Below are 21,197 nucleotides of genomic sequence, written 5' to 3'. Positions count from 1 at the left end.
TGCTCAACATTGTTGTAAGAGTCCTTTATGGCCTTTTCACTCTTTAGTCGTCTCCCTCTCTCAAGGCGACTTTCTTTCTTCTCCTTCTTTAATTCATCTCTAAGTCTCTCTAGATGTGTCTCCATAATCTAGCAATAAAAAATAACAAGTAAAATTAAGAAAAATAGAGTTGTTCATAACAAAATAGGTAAAATTATGAAAGTGAATTAAAACAAAACTACAGTTTCAAATGATTCTGTATTTGTGTCCTTTTCTTCCTTCATCACTTGTTCATTAGTTGTATCAGGTGTTGAACTTTTCTCTAATATACACCATGAAATTTTAACAAGTAATTCCAACAACAATAGCAATTTAGAAACAAATATAAACATGGACAACAACGTAATAGAGATTGGAAAAATAATTTTATCACCTTGTTTAATCTCATCTAATTGCCTAGATAGTTGTTGGTTCTCTTTACCCACGTCTTCCTTCTACCTTAACAAAACATCAATCCTCTTCTCGAAAAGGATGGAAAAGAAAAGTAATGTGAAAATAATTTAACAATTGGAGAATACAGTTATCCAAATTGAACACTATCCATTTTTCAAAATAAGAACTTCCACGCACCTTATAATGAGCCAATTATTTCCTATTCTTCTCCAAATCAAGTTTTAGGTTAGCCTTGTTAAATCATAACACAATTAATGTTAATAGAGAAAATATATCACCAAACATCAAATATAAAGAATATCCCAGTGACCTCATCATGCAGAATGTCTTGAATTCTCTTTTCTCCCTTCATAAGCTGCAATCAGTGGCTTGCAAGATCTTTTTCTAGACGTGAAAATCCTGCTTCTCTGATAGACTTCTTATTTGAAAAACAACTTATACATTCACAAATGTTTGAAACAAACTATCCAATAAAATAATTCATATTAAATACATGATAGTTATCTTCCTCCACATGATCTTCATATTCATTAAAGTCATCATCTCCTCCATGATCTTCAATATTTATCATCAATTGAAGGAACCTCCAAATCATCCATAGCTTGAGCAACACCACCACTAGCATCTTCATATCTTCTAATTTGAACTAGGACATCTACATTTGAATCAGCCAAAGTTCATGTATAAGGCATGAAACATGTATCAAAAAATCAATTGTGTTATACAACTGCAAGGTTGAAAAAGGCCCCAATACTCATTTAAATGAGCAATTTATGCTAATAAAACAACCTGAATTTCTATAGCAAGTTTCTTCACTCGATCATAATCCTCAACATCAACATTTTAACTCTTTTGAAGAAAGAATGAAAAGAAAAATTAGAAAAAAAAAAAGACAGTAACAAACGGGTGCTCAAAAAATAAGTTAATCACAAGCTTATTTAGAGGAGAAAGAATGACTTTCATTGTCACTATTAACTTTAAAAGATATATTCAACAAAAAAATCCTAAATGCCTAGTAAAGAATTTAACAAAAAGAATTCGAACTTTCCACCAATGAAGGACATTTTGGACCAAATGTTCAACAAAAACTTCGGAAAAACATTCAACTTTATCAAGACAAAACCTAAATGCCTAAAAAAGTTTTAGAAAAATTAAACCCACCGAACAAAAGCTAACCAATAACGAAATAAATGAAAAAAAGCTTCGAAAACCGACCTCCAATGGCGTTTTCTGGCTTCATAAGCAACTAACGGTGGAACGGTTGCGGTGAACGGTATTACCTCCGGTGTCGGTTAAACGGCAACGAACTACGGTGTGGCAACATCACGGAGCTTTGATGGTTGGGAGGGAGGGAGACTTTCTCTCTCTAGGGTTTGGTTCAAAATCTGAAATCTGAAAAATGAAATGTGAATTCAAAATGTTACATTGCCCTCTCTGTCAGACACTAATCCACGTCATTTAAATTTTTTTTTATTTTATTTAAGGCTAACCAATCAGAGCGTGACACGTTGTTGGTGTCAAAAATTTGTCATGGAGAGGGTCTGAAACTATCATTTTCCTAAGCTTTTTCTTCCTCCGCTTAGAACCCAAAGAGGGCTTAGGGTCTTCTTCGTCGTTGCCACAACTTAGAACCCAAATATGGTAATGCGGACATTCATTCGGTGATGGAAGTTTATGAAGAATATGTATTTTTTCATTAAGGGAGGTAATTACACAATGATTTTCTTTTAGCACACAAGTTGATTCATTTTCATTTAAGAGACGCGACATTTCATTGGGTGCTTTAAGAGAAAAGAGGCGTTGGTTTATTGTGGAAGCAGCGCGCTGTTAGGGAGGCACACTCGCTGATTTCGTTTTCATTTGGAAGCATTACGCTGATTTATTTTACCGGAGAAAATATGGCCAAAAACAAGTGAAAGGCAGTGAGTACTCTCGTAGTTACTACAGGTGCACCCAATCCGCGCAACACAGCAGTTGTTGCACCCTCCATTGTCGCCGCTGGGGATTTCTCTGCATCTGTGTCGATCTCCCTCCACTGTCGCCACTGACGATGACGCTTGGCCGCTCAAGGAGATGTGCGGCGACGCTGGTCTAGATGCGTGAAGATGTGGCAACGACGAAGAAGACTCTAGGCCCTCTTTGAGTTCTAGACGGAGGAAGAAAAAGCTTATTAGGAAAAAAGGGGCAAAATCAAATTAGAGATTTTATGTTTCAGCAATGGAGAGATGTTTCAACAAAAGAACAATCAAATTTATAACCTTTGCCCTTTCTTTATTTCATCTAAGTAAATATTATAATATATTTACTTAAATCTTTAATTTTAAATTTTAAAAAATTCATTTTACACATCTTTTTGACACGTGTTTTAAAAATGCAATGTCATCAAGGCCACTTCACACAATAATTAACGTCTTTTGATGAAATTGACGGAAATGATTTATTTGCATAAAATAAACAAAAATAAAGACCTAATTGAGACGCGGAAAAACAAAGAGACCTATTTAAAATTTTGGACGAAAATAAAGACTTATTGAACCATTAAACCTTTATTTTACATAAGAATCACAAGGCATCGGATCGGGTATGAGTTTCTTTATTTCACTTGACTCGCAACGGATTGGGTATGGGTTTTTCTATTTCACCTGACCCGCAATCTGTCTGAATGGGTTTCGACTTAAAAAATAGGTTTAAATCCTTTATTATCTCTAAGTTAAGTTAAGTTCTAATGTTCAGTTTAGTCCCCGTTTTTTAAAATATCAATCTTTAGTCCCTATGATATAAAAAATGTATCAAATCAGTCCTATCCGTTAACAAATCACAAAATATTGAATACCTATGTATAAAAAACACAGGGACAAAATATTGAATACCTAGGTACAAAATATTGATACATTTTTCATATCATAAGGACTAAAGGTTGACATTTTTAAAAACAAGGACTAAATTGAACATAAGAACTTAACTTAAGGACTAAAAAATGATTTAAACTTAAAAAATATTTACGAGTATCTGAAAAAATTAAAAAAAATATATTTTTATATTTTTTAAATAAAATTATAATATATATATATATATTAATATAAGATAAATTAAAATTTAATTTTAATTAAATTTAACCTAATAAAATATAAATTAATTTTATTTTTTATTAAATTTAATTTAAAAAATAAAAATTAATATTTTTTTATTGCTTTTGTGGATAATGGATAATCACGGAAGAGATAATTTAATACCCAACTTGTTTAAAAAGAGATATTAAATAACAGCTATTCGTTAATCGTAGGTCGATAGTAACTATTAGCTACATATTTTATCTGTAGATACCTTCTTGTCATCTCTAATCCTATCTGTTTAAAAATATAATCATCTAAAAATGACATATAAAATATTTGGAACAATAAGATAGATTCAAATCTAAGATTTTGATAAATATTTTTACTCTATTTGTTTAAAAATAGGTCGTCTAAAAATGTCACATGTAAATTATTTGAATCATCATACTCTCAAATCTAAATCATCTTCTTAAGGTAGACTCATCTGAAGTTCTTCCGGTTCAGCTGATATTTCCTCCAAAACAGTAATAGAACTTTTGTTGCTAGATGATGCAGAATTTGCTTTTCCCCCAAAATCTTCTAATACTTCGGCATCTCCACTTTCTGCTATTAAATCCTGTTTTTGGGTGCAACTATGAGTTCCCCTGTAAGCTACCTCAAATGTTGTTGGGTCGCCATCTAACCTTTGAACACCTTTTAATGCTGGGCACCCTTGTGTGCTTTTATGTGGGCAGCGGTAATATTCTCTGCAGTGCAAAGCAGTAGTTGTCAACTTTTGGGTAAAACTATATCTTCTTTATATGTTCTTAATATAAACATTAGACAGGCAAAGTATAGCAAATAAATGTATTAATAGAAGCCGTTTTGTTTTATGCATTGGAACTATATTATAGTAAACAATATGTTGAAACTCACAAAACTAATTTATGAAATGAAATTTCCATTTATATATTTATATATTATAGTTGAATTATATTTCTTCTTAATGTTAATGAAGTTTCATTGGAGTTAATGTTCCAGATGAGAATTTAAATAACAAATTTGAAATATTAATTAGACGTGTTTGATAACAAGAGAAAGCCAAAATGAATAGAGAGCTTTTAACTAACCTGGGATACTTAGCTCCAAGAACGTCCTTCTGCCCATATTTTCTCCAGCTAAATCCATCATCTAAAGTCTGATCAGTACGTATCTCTTTGACAGCTTGGGGGAGAAGTCTTCTTTTATAACCACCCTATTAATTGTCATTCCAAAAAATAAAAACCAGAATACTCATCAGACTATTCACTCAACAATATTTGATGTCTACATGAATCAAGCTAGGTGTGTAAATCACATATCTGCTCTGATTTAAGACTTAATATATTTTCAAAGAAAAATAAAACAATGTATTGGTTGATGGTTTAGACGAAGATTGGCTGAAAAGAATATTTCATTAAAGTTGAAAGACTTAAGTCCTACATAGTACTTACTACTATAATATTCAAAATATTGATTTATTTCTAAACTAAAGATATTGGAATAAGAATACACAAAAGGAGTTAAAATTTCAGTAAATATGTCAAATATTTAAAAGATTGCATTTTCCTTCATATATATGCATTATCGATAAATTATTATTCATAATACTTGTAATTTATACTATTGATACAGTTGAAAGTGGATCTTTAAAATTAAAATTACTACATATTAAATGTGTTACAAAAATAATTTGAATGATTTATTTGTTTAATTATTAAAAGTAAAATTTTATAAAACTTAATAACAAAATTTTGATTAACAATTATGTAATCCATAAAATATAAAATAATATTTTCTAAAAAGTAAAGATATATAAACTTATATTTGACAAATTATATTAAATTAAAGAGTTAAATATTATTTTAATCTCTATTTTCATTGAATTTATTCTATTTGATTTTTTTTTCATAGTTAATAAGGTTCAAATTTTAGTTAATTTTTGTTAATTTAGTATTTTTTTTTCTGATGTATTTAAATAATTAATAACATGTAAACAAAGTATGTCACATTCATGATTTTTTTTTTGTTTTTTTTCTTCTTAATTTTAAAAAAATTATTCATGTGTTAGCTATAGTATCACGTATTAATAATGATGTCATTATCATGTATTGATGTCATATATTTAATTCAGTCTCAATTTAAAAAAAAAAAGAATAATATTACTTAATTGAGATTAAATTTAATTTTTTTATAAATGTTATATTAATATTTTACTAAAATGAAACAATTTTGTCTCTTCAATAACCAAATTTATTTTTTATTAAAATGTTATACTAATACCTTTTATTAAAATGCATTATATTATTATAATATAATTATTAGATTTACATAATTCTTGCTTATGTTAAAAAAAATAGAGTTAGAGTTAGTTTAAAAGTAGAAGCAAAATTATTTATTATGTTTAAACCAACTTTAATCTTATTATTATGTAGTAAAAATTAAACATAAATCTAATAAATATATTCTAATAATATAGTTAGAATTTATTTAAAAGTAATTCCACAAATATTTAATGAAAATGTAAATTTTAATAAAAATATCAGTATAACATTTACATAAAAATAAAATTTGGTATCAATTTATAGAAAGACAAAATTGTTTCGTTTTAGAAAATAAAAAGACTGAATTGGATCAAAATAACAAATATAAAGACTAAATTAAATATAAAACATTAATTCTGAATGAAACTAACACAATACTAACTTGATACATAAACAATTTTCTTTTAAATTAATAAAAGATTTAAAAAATCGTAAAACTAACAAATAACATAATTTGTTCACATATTATTGGTATTTAAACATGTTAATAGAAAGATTAGATAAAAAAAATATAACGAAAATTGAAATCTTATTAACTATAAAAAAAATACCCATATTAAACAAGCTCAATAAAAATAAAGACTAAATTAATATTTAAGCCTAATTAAACTTATTAAATAAATTCAACAAAAAATAAAAATTAAATTAGTATTTAAGACTAAATTATACTTTAAACATTGAACGTGGCTATGGCCATAAAATTTATGCATGCTTCTAAGGAAGGAAATAAAAAGGAAGAAACAATCCACATAAATGTCTTATTTATTAAACTTAAACAACAATCTATGTAAATCTCATATTTCTCTCTTTTATCGTTTAATGAGTTTTGGATTCCTTGTAATTAAAGACTAGCCAATTCTACTTTATATTTATTTCGAGACTAAAAGCGAAACTTCTAGAAAGTGTAGTTGATGAATCACGAACCTTGCTTAGCAAGGGTTGTTATTATATATTATTAATGAACAAATTCTAAATATTGACTAGTATTAAGAATGACATCCGATCGGATCGAATATGAACAGTGTCTACTCTCAATTCGATCACCGGATAAAATTGTACCTGTAACTTTTTTTTGTCATTCCTAACTATAAAAGTAGGTAACCTCTGATGGATCATATATTTAAGCTCTTATGTTATTTACATATATCTTCTTTCTCTTTGTTCTATATATTACTCATGGCTATCACTCCATGAATGACAATTGCGCTTCTCTTTTCTTTCTGGTCTTCTATGCTTTCTATTATCTAATATCCTTCTTACATGTATCAAGAACCTTCTTTTTTCTCTCTATAAAAATGTCTTCCTCCTCCTCTGCCTTCCATTAAGAATATTCTTCTCTTCTCTCCACACCTCATACCTTCAACGTTCCCATCTACCTCCACTCGTATGAAGACGATTTCTTGGTCTCACAATGGCAAGTTACAACAATTGTTCGTGGCCTTAAACTCGTGCAGTTTTTAAAAGTTTTTAAAGGTGTCAAGAGGTAAACTTTAAATTAATCTCAATTTCATAAAATTGATTTATAGGGTGATCTTAACCCACTTATATAATATAATTTGATCTTATCTTTAGTTGATTGTGTTGTTATAAACATAACTACTAACTGACTTTCTTATGTCAGTTGGTGTATTCTTTCACATGTTAAATACCCCACTTTGTACTATTCACAAGATAAATAATACATTACAGTTTTCAGACTTCTTCTCTCTTTCTCTCTCACTCTCTGTCATACACTTTCTGCTTCTCTGCATATACTACCACAACTGCGCTAACAGTGGTATCAGGAGCTCGGTTCGAAACTGGGAGATTAGATCGCGACTTTCAAAGAAAATGGTCGGCGTAGTGCATAACAATCTTCCCGTGTTTGACGGAAAAAGGTTTGACGACTGATGCGTCAAAATGGAAGCCATTCTTGGCTATCAAGAAGTTGATGAGATTGTCAAAAAGGGTTTCAAAGAGTCAGCAAAGGTTGAATCAGCGAAAGGTGACTCTGAAGAAACAAAGCGATACAAAGAAAATAAACGTTTAGACTGCAAGGCATGGATGCTTCTACATCAGTGTGTTTCGGCAACCATTTTCCAGAAGATTTCGAAAGCATAAACAACAAAAGAAGCGTGGAACATCTTGTAGGAGGGATACGATAATTCTGGCAAGGTAAAAAAGGTTCATTTACAATCCTTGCAGCGTCAATACAAACTTCTTTGCATGAACGACCAAGAGACCATTGTTGACTACATTGGAAGGATTCAAGTTGTTGTAAATGTGATGAGATCCTGCGACAAAGTTGTGAAAGACAAGAAATTAATTTAGAAGATTCTCAGAACCTTGACACCCCAATTTGATTATATCGTTGTTGCGATAGAAGAAAGCAAGAATCTTGAGGAAATGAAGGTAGAAGAGCTACAAAATTCACTAGAGGCACATGAACAAAGATTAATTGAAAGGAGAAATGTAGAGAAAGAAGTGGGTCTAGGTACAAACCAAGCCCTATAGGCCAAGAGCAGTTACAAATCTAGAGGACGCGGTAATGGAAGAGGCAAAGGCTGCGCTTAGGGAGGTCGAACAGGAGGAAGAAACTCAAGTGTTTCAGACCACAACGATGAAGATGAATATGGTGAAAACAAGAACGAAAGCAAGAGAGGCGGAAAACCTCCGAAAGGACGAGGAAGAGGTAAAATAGACAAAAGAAATATACAATGTTATACATGCAGTAAGTTCGGACATTATTCATCCGAATGTTGGCATAATGACGCTGCTGTGAAGAAAAACCAAGGAAATGAGGAGGCTAACCTAGCGCAAGAAGCTGATAACTCTGACTCAGATCACGTGATGTTGATGAGCATTATTGATTTGCCCAAGAAAGCACAACGGAGGAAATTAGAACAAGATAAATGTTCTAGTGAATGCAAAATGGAAACATGCAGTGAAGGAAAATGTCAAAAGGAGGAAATAAATGAAGTGCACAGTGTAAACCGGTGTCAGAAAGGGGATGAACACGTGTTGATGTCATATAATCCTGGCCATGCTGAAGAAGATGATTCTTGGTATTTAGACACGAGCTGCTCCAACCATATGACGGGCAAGAAGGAGTGGCTGATTGATCTTGATCCAAAAGTCAGAAGCTGTGTAAGATTTGCAGACAACAACGTGATAATGGTTGAAGGCACCGACAGGGTTTTGATCAGATGCAAAGACGGACGACTCGCGTACATGAACAACGTCTTGTGTGTTCCTTCGATGAAGAGCAACCTGTTGAGTTTGGGACAACTGCTTGAAAAAGGCTACGTGATGACCATGCACCAAAAACACATAAAGATATTTGATCAGAAGCAGCGACTCGTTCTTAGAGCCCCCCTTTCAAGGAATAAAACCTTCAAGGTAAATCTCAATACGATTAATGTACAATGTTTGACTGCTGTTGATATCAGGAACGAAGCTTGTTTGTGGCACGCAAGGCACTTGAACTTTAAAAGCCTAAAGTCGTTGAAGAGCAAAGATCTTGTAAAAGGAGTTCCAAAGATATAGATCCCTGACAAAGTGTGTGAAGGATGCGCTGTCGGGAAGCAGAGCAGAACTAAGTTCAAACAAATTATGCACAAGAGGGCAAAACAACCACTCGTTGTCGTTTACTCGGATGTCTGTGGCCCATTTAATGTGGAAACAATAGGAGGTAATAAATACTTCTTACTCTTCGTAGATGAATGGACCAGAAAGTTGTGGGTTTATTTGATTAAGGAGAAAAAGAATGTATACTTACGATTTGTTAAATTTTGTGCTATGGTAGAGAGAGAATCTGGCTTGCAAGTGAGAATTCTCAGAACAGACGGTGGAGGAGAATTCAATTCACTTGAGATGAATGAATTTTGCACCAAGAGAGGAACCGTACACGAAGTAGTGGCACCATACACACCCCCAATACAATGGTCTTGTAGAGAGAAGAAACCGAATGTTGCTTGACATGACCAGTGCATGCTCAAATCGAAGAAGATGCCACATTTTTTGTGGGGAGAAGCCGTGTCTACAACAGCCTATCTACTGAATAGATGTCCAACAAGATCCTTGCCTAATTACACCCCTGAAGAAGCTTGGTCAGGTGACAAACCATCTGTTAATCATCTGTGGGTTTTTGGATCTGTTTGTTACAAACATGTCCCAAAGGAGAAGAGGAGAAAGCTTGATGACAGAAGTCAAACATTGATTCTTGTGGGCTATCACTCAACAGGAGCATATAGGTTGTTCAACTCAGAAAAGGAACAGGTGATCATCAACAGAGACATAACAGTGGATGAAGGGGTTGTTTATGATTGACAGAAGGCAGATGACAAACCAGAATTAGGTTCTGGTTGGCTTGAAGAAGATGATTCAAGACAAAATGTTGTTAATGATGAAGGCAACAGTAGGAGATCTCAAAGAGTAAGGTTTCCTTCCACCAGACTGGCAAACCACGAGTTGTTCGCAGATAGTGACATAACAGACTCTGGGGACTTGGTTCACTTTGCGTTTCTGGCAGATGTAGAGCCCATCACTTGGAGGCAAGCTATTGACATAAAGGAAGGGAAAAAGCCATGAATGAAGAGTTTCCTGCAACAACAAGGAGTTGACTACACAGAGGTTTATGCAACTGCTGCAAGGATTGAGACTGTAAGGCTCGTGATAGCAGTGGCTAGCTGGAATAACTGGAGAATTCAACAGTTAGATGTGAAATATGCTTTTCTCAATGGTCCTTTGAAAGAGGAAGTTTACGTGATGCAGCCACCCGGATCCGAGATACAAGGTAAAAAGCACAAGGTGTATAGGCTAAATAAGGCATTATACAAACTCAAACAAGCACCACGAGCTTAGAATGATCACATCAATGCTTTATTGATCAAACTGGGATTTCAAAAGAGTTCTGTTGAATTTGGTGTGTACGTGAGAAGTGTTGGATCACAGAACAAGCTTCTAGTATGTTTGTACGTGGATGATCTCCTTGTTACTAGAGACTCTGAAGAGGAAATCGATTTGTTTAAAAGGAAAATGAAAGAAGAATATGAAATGTTCGACCTAGGCGATCTGGGTTATTTTCTCGGGCTTAAATTTGATAAAACTGCAAATGGAATTATTTTACACCAAGCAAAGTACATCAGCGAGGTATTGAAACGCTTCAACATGAGTAACTACAACTATACTCCCACTCCTGTAATCGCTAATCTCAAACTTACGAAACAACATGAAGAAGAACGTGTAGATGCCTCTCTTTATAAACAAATAGTGGGTTCCTCGAGGTATATCTGTAATAGTAGACCTGACATTAGTTATGGTGTTGGCTTGCTAAGCAAATTCATGCATGAACCAAGGGTGTCACACTTGACAACAGCAAAACACGTATTAAGGTACTTGAAGGGAACTGTAAATTTTGGTCTTTCATTTCCCAGAGCTACTAACAAATCAGAAGGAATATTAGAGGTTTGGTGTGACTCGGATTTGAGTGGAGACACAGTGGATAGAAGCAGCACATACAACTATTTCATTCAATATGTTGGGGCACCTATCTCATAGTGCTCCAAGAAGCAAAGTGTGGTGGCACTATCAACATGTGAAGCTGAATACATAGCATCCGCAGAGACAACTTGTTAGTGCATTTAGCTAGAGTCACTCCTTGGAGATTTGAAGCTTAACTGCAGAAAACCCATACAATTGATGGTAGACAACAAATCTGCAATAAGCTTGTTTAAAAATCCTGTGTTTCACGGTAAGAGTAAACATATTGATACTAAGTTTCATTTTCTAAGAGATTTAGTGAGTCAATGTAAGATTGAGTTGTTGCACTGCTCAACTGAAGTTCAAAAGGCTGACATTTTCACCAAAGCACTCAGACCATCCAGGTTTCATCAGCTAAGAGACCTGCTAGGTGTTAAAGCTTTAGCTAGTTATATTTAGGGGGGTATGTTGTTATAAACATAACTACTAACTGACTTTCTTATGTCAGCTGGTGTATTCTTTCACATGTTAAATACCCCACTTTGTACTATTCACAAGATAGATAATACATTACAGTTTTCAGACTTCTTCTCTCTTTCTCTCTCACTCTCTGTCATACACTTTCTGCTTCTCTGCATATACTACCACAGCTACGCTAACAGATCGGAAATCCCCAACACACTCGTTCACGCTAAGACATATACATCTCAAATGTAGGACTGGACATTAATGGGTGGACAATATTGGCCCGATAATAGGTGGCATGATAGATGCAACAAATAATAAATTTTCTGATAGTGGGTGACAAAATCAAATATTGTTAGGATATATATAATACATGACTTTGATACCATGTTAAGAAGTGAAGGTCTAACCCAACCTCACTATATTAGGCTTAATACCTATTTTTGTCCTTATTTTCGTCAGTTTTGTTGGCACTCGACTTTTTTCAGCGTTTTAAGTAGTCCTAATTTTTATAATCTTTGTTCAATTTGATTTTTTTTTCCTAATGACATCTATATCGTTAATGACACAATGTTCACGTGAGCCATCAGTGAATAACATGACCCTTTTTTTTTTCTGAAGTGGTTACCCAATATCTCTATCCATCTCATTATCTTCAATCCCTCACCACCCAAAACCTTATCCACCACCAAATCACCATGGTTTCCTTCCACAGTCGTTGACAATTTTCCATCCTTACACCTTCCATCTTTGTCAACCACCACACAACAACACAGAGCACCACGAGCCACTATTGTTCATCATCATGCCACCAAAGACCAAACGCCCTAGCCACCGCAAGTCTGTTCTTTTTCATCAAACATCATGAACCATAACACCACCTAGAATCATGCCACCACCCACCAACAATGAACCATGCTGGGGTAGCGTCACAAGCACAATTGTTTGACCACCACAACAACCACTTGCATCTCCATCCTCATCATCGTGAGTACCACCGCGAGCCACCATAACCATCTCGCGAGCAACTTGTAGCAAAAATCACAACGTCACTCCTTCAACCACCGTGAACCACTACATCCACAAAAAAACGTAACCACCACAATCAACCTCCATTTACGCCGTCAACAATCATCACAAAACCATCATCACTTGTTCGAACCTGCAAATTAGAAAGCCCCAAATCGAAAAATGAATCAAAACCCCAAAATCACGAGCACCCAAAATCGTGAATCTCATTCCGAACCTGCAATCCCAAATCACAATGGCAGTTCGCACCACCACAAATCTCCTTTTAACCCGCAACGAAACCTAGTTGCCATCACCATGCACAACGTTGTCTGTCATCTTCTCCATCGCGAGAAACCTGCGAATCAAAAAAAGACCAGACCAGAAAATCCCATGATTTCTCACACCTCCATCTTCAAACAACAGCCTCCACCATAATAAATCCTAATTTTGGATGAAAGATGAAACTATCACGTCACAGTCTTATTAAGAAACTGCCACGTATATCAAAAGACTTACACCTCATTCAATAATGACTAATGTGAATATTGTGTCGTTAACGATTTAGACACCATCAAAGAAAATGTGTAAATTGAACAAAAATTACAAAAATTAAGATCACTTTGAACAAAATTAAAATAGATGTTAAGCCTATATATTATAACTTGGTTTTATCTCTAGTTGATATAGAATATTTGGAGTCTCCAATAAGAAGATTTTTCTTTCCTTCGTAAGTTCAACACCCTTGCAAATGTCGTCAACAACAATATTAGTGTTGAATTTCTTAATCATGAGCAACAAGATCAGCTTCTTGTTGCCTGACTGTTAGCTTCAATGACTACCCCGATGCTAACCAAGATGATAGGTCAATGTGACACAATCAAAGAATTAGGAGGGCATATTAGGAAGGTACAACATGTTTATGAGAGGAAGAAGTGGAAAGCCATTGCATGGGAACCACAGGCACACACACATTGATTCTGTTACTAACAGAATTGCCTATTTGGCTTTTGGAAGAAATGTAGGGATCTTTCACGTTTTGGAGAGAATATCATTGTTTCAATTACGGCATTCCCAGCTTGGCCATGCTTCTGCCAAAACTATTAATATTGTTAGGAGTTTGTGTAATATTTCTTACAAACATGTTTTATGATCACGTGTGCTATTACTAAGTCTCAACAATTACACTTTATCACTATTGTCTACACTAAACCCCTTGGACTTGTTTTTGTTGACATATGGGGACCCTCCCCTGTTGCTGCTTCTAATGGTACTATATTTTACATTTCCTTTCTTGCTTTCTCCAAATTTATAATTTTACAGGTTTATCAAACATGACTTTTGTAATGCGAGAAAACCAACTCATGCATACAGAACGAAAACAAAAAACAATCAATCACGAATAACAAAGGCATCTCAAACCTGGTTTGGTTTCCTTCTTAACAACGGTGGTACTACTATTGGCTCAATAACGGCTTTCCGCTTTTGGGCTTCACCTTCTTTGCTATCCGACAACGGAAATGGGGTTGAAGGCAACAAAAGAGGCGTTTCTAAATGTAACTTCGACATCAACTCGGTAGAACTTGAAACTCCCTGAAAGGAAGATATTTAAGTAATTAAATACAAAATATGAAGTTCAGAGTGTATGATCACAGTAACAAAATTAATTATTGTAGAGATATACCATAATTGAAACGGGAGAAGTATATATTCTTTTGGTATTTGTTTTATAATTTTTTTTAGACATTTTTTTTTCTTCTTTGGTTTGTTCTATTTCTAAAAAGTTAATTCAGATCTTCAAATTATTTTTCTTCTTATTATAATCTTGTTTATACTTTTTTTCTTCTTTTGTGTAATTATATTTAAAGAATATATTCTTAATTTCACTAAACCAAATAGCTTTAGATTACAATTTTTTATTTATTTTTATTTTTCATGTGAAAATGTTTGTAAATCTTTAATTTAATAGATAAAATGAAAAACGTATATTCTTGATTTTCCTTTATTCTTAATTTTTAATTCAACTATATAACCTTTATTTGTTAGACTAAAACAATTTTTATTATTTTTTAGAATTTTGACTTTAATGTTTAAGGGGTGAAGGAAGTAATAGCTTTGATTGGGTCATGGCTTTGTTTTCTGATTTGCTCCTTTTGACAAGACAAGGCATAACAATAATCAGGTCATTTTTTTTACCGAGTTTTCATAATTTTAACCCGCACTTTTAAAATACAAAAACTTATGGAAATACAAATTGAAATTGTGGAGTTACAGAAAGAAATTGCCTAGTGAGAAGATACCCATATAGCAAAAACAGAGATCCAGAACCAAGAAATCCAAAACCAAGCTACAGCAATCAATACTGTTAATGGTTTTATAAAGTTATCCTTGTAAGAATAAAAACATAACACTATATTTTAAAATATTAAACAACTATTTTTTTTATCATATTCACTTTTTTTAAAATGTAAAAAACCAGTCTGTAATAATTAGATAGCTACATAATGTCAAAATTAACAAAATCTCAATTCTGAGGATTTTCAACTATATTAAACAATTTGGTATTCTAATAAATTGAAATTTATTAATCTTTAATTTATTTTAGTAAGATGAGAAAGATAATCACCATTTGCTAATTTGTTCAGACACTTAAATAGTAAAAATAAATCAAGGAATATATAAAAAAAAAATCAGCATGGCAGACTCTTAAAAATAAGACACTCTTAAATTTATTTTTCCATTTTTACTCTAACACAAAATTCTTCTAAAAATCACATTCTAATTAATATTTTAATTTACTATTCACAAAGTACATATATTAAAAATGTTAAGTTAATGTGTTGGGTCTCATTTAAGATCTGGATCTTATTTTTTATACACGTCAGTATACTCCAATAAGATTTTATAAGATTCAAGTTTTATCTCAATGACACTATATTTTTACGATCAGATATCAATGACGTATGAATATGCAATGGAGATGTTATCAGTGGTTGGAAGATCCCAACATATCTACAACATGATGAAATTTGAAAAGGAGGATAAGTAAAAATTACCTGATACATTGTACCGTGATATTCATTTACTTGAGTGTCTTGATGTGCAGCTGGTGGGTTCATCATGTCGGCCTCCACCTTAATTGGTTTAAAAAATTGGTCAAAGAATTTGGGTCGACCACCAAAACCCCACTCTGATACTCTCCATTCCAATGCTTCCCACCACATCCTTTCTCCTTTGATGAACTTCAAATAACTCGATGATAACTCCGATCTGGAAAGACTTTGGAGTTTTGGGCAACAATAACAAATCATTTCTTCTAAAACATGTTCAACACGTAGGCCATTAAAAATATTCACCAAGTTGGGAAGATAAAGAAGCGATATCACTCTTAACTTGGGCAGGAAAAACGTTAGTTCAAGTTTTGGTGAGTTGTGACTTATTAGGGTGGTTACTTTTGGACAGTCTTCAACACTAATCTCTTCCAAAAAGGGAAGTATGAAAAAAGTATGTAAGGTGAAGATAGTAGTTAACATGGGGCAAGTGTGTAATGCCATATACTTTAAGTAGGAAAAGGGGTCACATCGTTGGCAAATGCTTCTTAAATTCTTCATATAAAATACACTCAACAACTCCAGACAAAAAAGTTGAGGTGAATTATCACCATCGACAATTGTTTCCATTTCATTACATTCCGCCAATATGCAAACTTTCAACCTCCGTACGTTGTTCAAATTGAAATCCGAGAGACTCTTAATGGTCATATGTCGGTCAAGGTACAAAGCCTCGAAGCGACCAAGATTCATCTTTACTCCATTGGGAACATTTACACCATTAACAAACTTCATGCTATAGTCAAAATCTTTGAATTTTGTCTCTAGTTCAGGTGTTACACGGGATATTAGACGCCGCATGTGACGACCAACAACCAATCGGAAATTGAGAGATTTTTCGGCTGGTATGAGTTCCAAGAGATCAGCCTTTGGAACATATATGCTCACCGTCTTCAACTTCTCTAGTCCCAAAATTTCCAACAAGACACTATTAACGTTCTCGCTCCATTGCTCATCTTCAGGGTCGACGTCAAGGCTTAGATAATTCAACTGAGTAAGATTTGATATCACTCCAGGAGGAATTATCATTGTGTTAGAAATCTGGTTGCCTTTTTTACCACGACTACGTACATGATGGTATGCCTCAAAGCATAGGACTAAGCGTTGCAGGTTGATCAATTCTCGAATGTCTTTTGACAAATGGGTTATCAAAGTCCCGTCAAGATCAAGCTCTTCAAGATTCTTCAGCTGAAAAATTTGCGGGGATATTTCCATGATGAGATCACAACCTTTAAGATATAATTTCTTAAGTTGCATCAATTTGGTGAGAGAAGGGGGCAAATCCCCTATACTAGTGTAGGATAAGTCCAAGTGTTGAAGTAGAGGCATGTGGTCGAAAAATAAATCAGGGATATCCAATAAATCAGCATTGCCCTGCAACAACAACACTTCGAGTTTGGGGCAGTCTGGTGATTCTGGTAGTTCACATATATTTTTGTTAACCAATTCTATCTGAATAAGACTATGCCATTGTCCAATATCCGTCAATCCTAATGCACCATGCCATATGATGGAAGGTTTTGAGATGTGTAATGATTTAATTATATCATAGGTTTCTATTGGCAAATAGACAACTCTACTTTCAAACTTCAACAAGACAAAACAGTCTAGAAGCTCCTCGAGGTAATATGGTAACTGTCTCTTGTATTCACCAAGCTCTTGTGTGTATCGTAATGTATTAGCCCAATAAGAAACCAAGATATCATCTCTCACCCCATTTTTAATGTTGTCAACAGGTAAACTGAGTTGGAGGCAAAGCTTTAGTTCGTCATCGATGTCTTCCCAAATAATATTTACAAATGCATTGACCATGACTCTGCTAATGCCAATTCGGTCACAATCTTGATAATCATAGAAAGGACTCGGGTTGCTTAATTTGTCAAGTACAAACTCCCAGTATTTATCATCTTTCACATACCTAAGATGTTTTGCCACAAGGACAATGGCAAGAAGATGGCCACGGCTTTTCTTGACTATTTCCACCGCTATTTCCTGAATGGTCGTTGACGAACCCAATGTGCTACAACTAATACAACTTCGCACATACGTATAGAAGAGCTTCCAAGGCAACATATGATCCTGGGTCCAAATATTCAAATCCATTGTGCATGCAATTCCAAAGTCATCATCCTTCACCGCTTGTGTTGAAGACTCAGTTGCTATCAACACCACTATCCCACTAGGAAATTGCACTTTTTGGAGGTCCAGCTTCCTGTTGCTATCTGCATCAACTACAATCACCAACAGCCTATTGCTCCTCTTCTTTTTGTCAGTGTCTACTAACATGTCATCACCTTCTGTCATAGAAATACTCACCATGACCTTATTGATTTCTTCTTGAATGTAAACTTCCGCATCAGTCTCACATGTCAAGGCATTGATCCAAACGTCCGTCAGAAAATCTTTGTCAATTCCAAACATGTTGTGTTTATCTTTCAAGGCTGTATGTATTTTGTTTACTACAGATTCTTTTTCAGATGAGTTTCTGGTCAACAATCTGATATAGCGCGCACGGTAATCTCCAGAAAACAAAGTTTGAATTAGTTGGTCAACTGCGAGATCAACAGTTAGGGGGAGAAGGCCTTCTGGTATTACATCATTGTTGCGGTTGAATAGGGATCTCTGGCCACTTTCTATTTCAGCCATCATTTCCACTGGCATGAATCCTTTCATGCATCCCAGTGCCTTCTCGGTTAGTAGACTCCATGGTTTGCAAATCCCAGGAAAACCATATGTGGAAAATAACTGAGCTTTCCATTCAGGAAATGCACTAATCCAGGATCTTAATACACCGTCCTCTTCTAATTTCACTGGATATGTCAGCACGAGGCTGATAAAATCCCTTAACCTAATCAAACCTCGCAGCTCCTTGTATGAAACTTCATCTCCATCTTTATATTGAACAATATCTTCAAATTTTCCATATCTATTGAATATTGTTTCATTTTGAGGAGTTGAAAATTCACGACTCAAAATATCGACTGCATGTTGAACAAAACGACGACCTTCAACTCCTTTCCTGAAAATATATAAAAAAAGATGAAGAATGTCAAATTGACACCCAAGAGAAGCAAACAAGAATTATAAGTAGTAACTGCATACAAGAAATATAAACATGATTGACTAAGAAATGATTAAACATATACAAAATAAATTAAGATCTTTAACGACACAAGAACGGAATACTTACGCATTTTCCATATGCCAACCCGGGAAAGCGGCCACTCGTGTGAGAGCTTCTTTCCATCTCTGCACTTCTTCCATCCTCTCTTTATGTTCCCTGAATCTTTCTTCGTGTTTCGAAAAGGCTTGAACATAGCATCCATTCTGAGACAGCACGTTAGATTGATGGACACCATAAAAAATAGGCAGAAGGAACCTTGGAGAAGATTCAACAGCATTGATGATCGCCACTAGTTCACGCAAACAGCAAATTGAGGAAGCGTAGTTCTTGGAAAGGACCACGATGAAAAGGCGGGAGCGCTCAATCACTTGAAACAGGTCAAAAGTTGTGGATTCACCTTTAACGAAGACTTGGATGCCTCTACTTCTGAGAGGATCAAGAACAAAAACTGTTGTGTCGCGTGTGTCTTCATCGTTGAAACTCACAAACACTGCGGAAGCCATTGCGATTGCAAAAGTAGATTTCGGTATTTGTGGACAGAAAGCAAGATGAGAGACCAAAGAGATGTCTTAAATACTGACAAAACACGATCAAAACTTGATTTTTGGAGCGTAGTCTTCTAAGATATACAAGAGAGAGGAACTTTTTTGAATCTTTTAAAAATATTAAAATTAATAAGAAACTCTAGAAATAATAAATTACTAAACCAAGAATAATAAAATGAGAAAAAAAGAAAGTAATAATATCATGACACACTTTTACATTCATTTGACACATAATATAAGGATAAAATTGTCTAAAAGGTGTAAAGTTATGTAATTTTTCAAGAAAGAAGAGAGTAAAAAGTAAGGGTAGTGTCAAATGAATGTAAAAAATTTAGGTGGTCAAAGAATCATTCCTTAAAAGAACATGGGAAAAACAAGAGAGAAGAACATGGCATGTATTTATAGAGGGAGGTGGAGGAGGGTTATCATGGAGCATTTTACTTTATTCTTTCTTAAAAAAAACTTCAAATATTTATATTTTTATCATTATTTTAACTTTTTTATAACATGTGTTACTGTTTTATTGATCTGTTTGAATTTTGTTTTTATAAAAATATTTAAAAGGAATTGTTAAAGAAATATTTTTTTTATCTATATATTATGTGTCAAATAAATGTAAAAATAGTTAGACAATAAACCAAGATTCGATTGACTCTAGGACAAGTTCGACTAGCAAATTAGAAGGAGAAATTATATATTTTACAATATATTTATAACAGTTTTTATAAAAAGAGAAAAATAAAAGAACTTGAAAGTCAGTCCAGTCCCGAAGGAGCTGCGTGCCTGGACTGCTGGAGTCCGTTGATTGTGCTTAGGGTGTAGTTGTGATTTTCTTATTGTAAAATCAAGAATCCAACGGTGAGAAGGGTTCTACTATATTCAGCGGATATAAAACAAAAATAGAAAAATGAAAAATTAACCCATTCACAGATAAACAAGCACTTTATTTGTATTTACCTTTTTTCGAATAAAAAAAATATGTGATTTGTGATGAAAGTTACACATAATTTATTATATTTAAATATAATCAATTATATTTTTATTTTGCATAAGATCCAAAAATATAAATATTATATAACATTTATAACTTATTTATTAATTATTATATCTAATTAATGCGTGCTTTTACATTTTGAAAAAATATTTAATTTAATTATTATTCATTAACTCAAATCTAATCTTACATCACACAAAGTTTAAGCAACTAAACATTGTATGTTATTCTGATTTAACTTTTAGAAAATTAAATTAATATTTATTAATTCTTGTATAGATTTCTCCTAGCTATAACTTATTCTTTTGTTTTTCAATTTTACTTTTTAAATAATTTTTTTAAATCAAAATAGTTTTACTAATTTTATCATTTAAATTATCATTTCTTTCACTTTTAACTGTTTTTTCGTTTTTATTATCTTTTAAATTTAACTACTTTTTGATAAAAAAATTACTTACAAAATAAATAAAATTTATTTACAATAAAATCATAAAATTTATTTATATTTAATCTTATACTAATGAACACTTTATTATAAAAAAATTCAAATAAAAAATTTAGTGCTTTTTTATCATTATTATCATATTCACAATTTTATTTTATACAGTAAAAGTTATAATATAATTTTATGTCACATTTGTTATGCCTTTAGCCCCATCTTTTA

General features: G+C 33.2%; 1 protein-coding gene across 1 annotated transcript; it reads right to left on the bottom strand.

The window, feature by feature from the left end:
* Positions 1-3,940: 3,940 nt before the first annotated feature.
* LOC106769367 lies at positions 3,941-19,542 on the bottom strand. The gene is made up of 5 exons (XM_014654963.2): positions 19,061-19,542; positions 15,817-18,889; positions 14,183-14,353; positions 4,595-4,719; positions 3,941-4,231 (listed from the first exon to the last, which is right to left on the bottom strand). Exons 1-5 carry the CDS (start codon positions 19,495-19,497, stop codon positions 3,955-3,957), a joined length of 4,083 nt encoding a protein of 1,360 aa, XP_014510449.1. The 5' UTR covers positions 19,498-19,542; the 3' UTR covers positions 3,941-3,954.
* Positions 19,543-21,197: the final 1,655 nt, after the last annotated feature.

This window comes from Vigna radiata, chromosome 7, assembly GCF_000741045.1.
Source record: "Vigna radiata var. radiata cultivar VC1973A chromosome 7, Vradiata_ver6, whole genome shotgun sequence".
NCBI classification, from domain to species: domain Eukaryota; kingdom Viridiplantae; phylum Streptophyta; class Magnoliopsida; order Fabales; family Fabaceae; genus Vigna; species Vigna radiata.
Note: the sequence above shows the minus strand (reverse complement) of the source record. Positions and strands in the feature narration are given on the sequence as shown.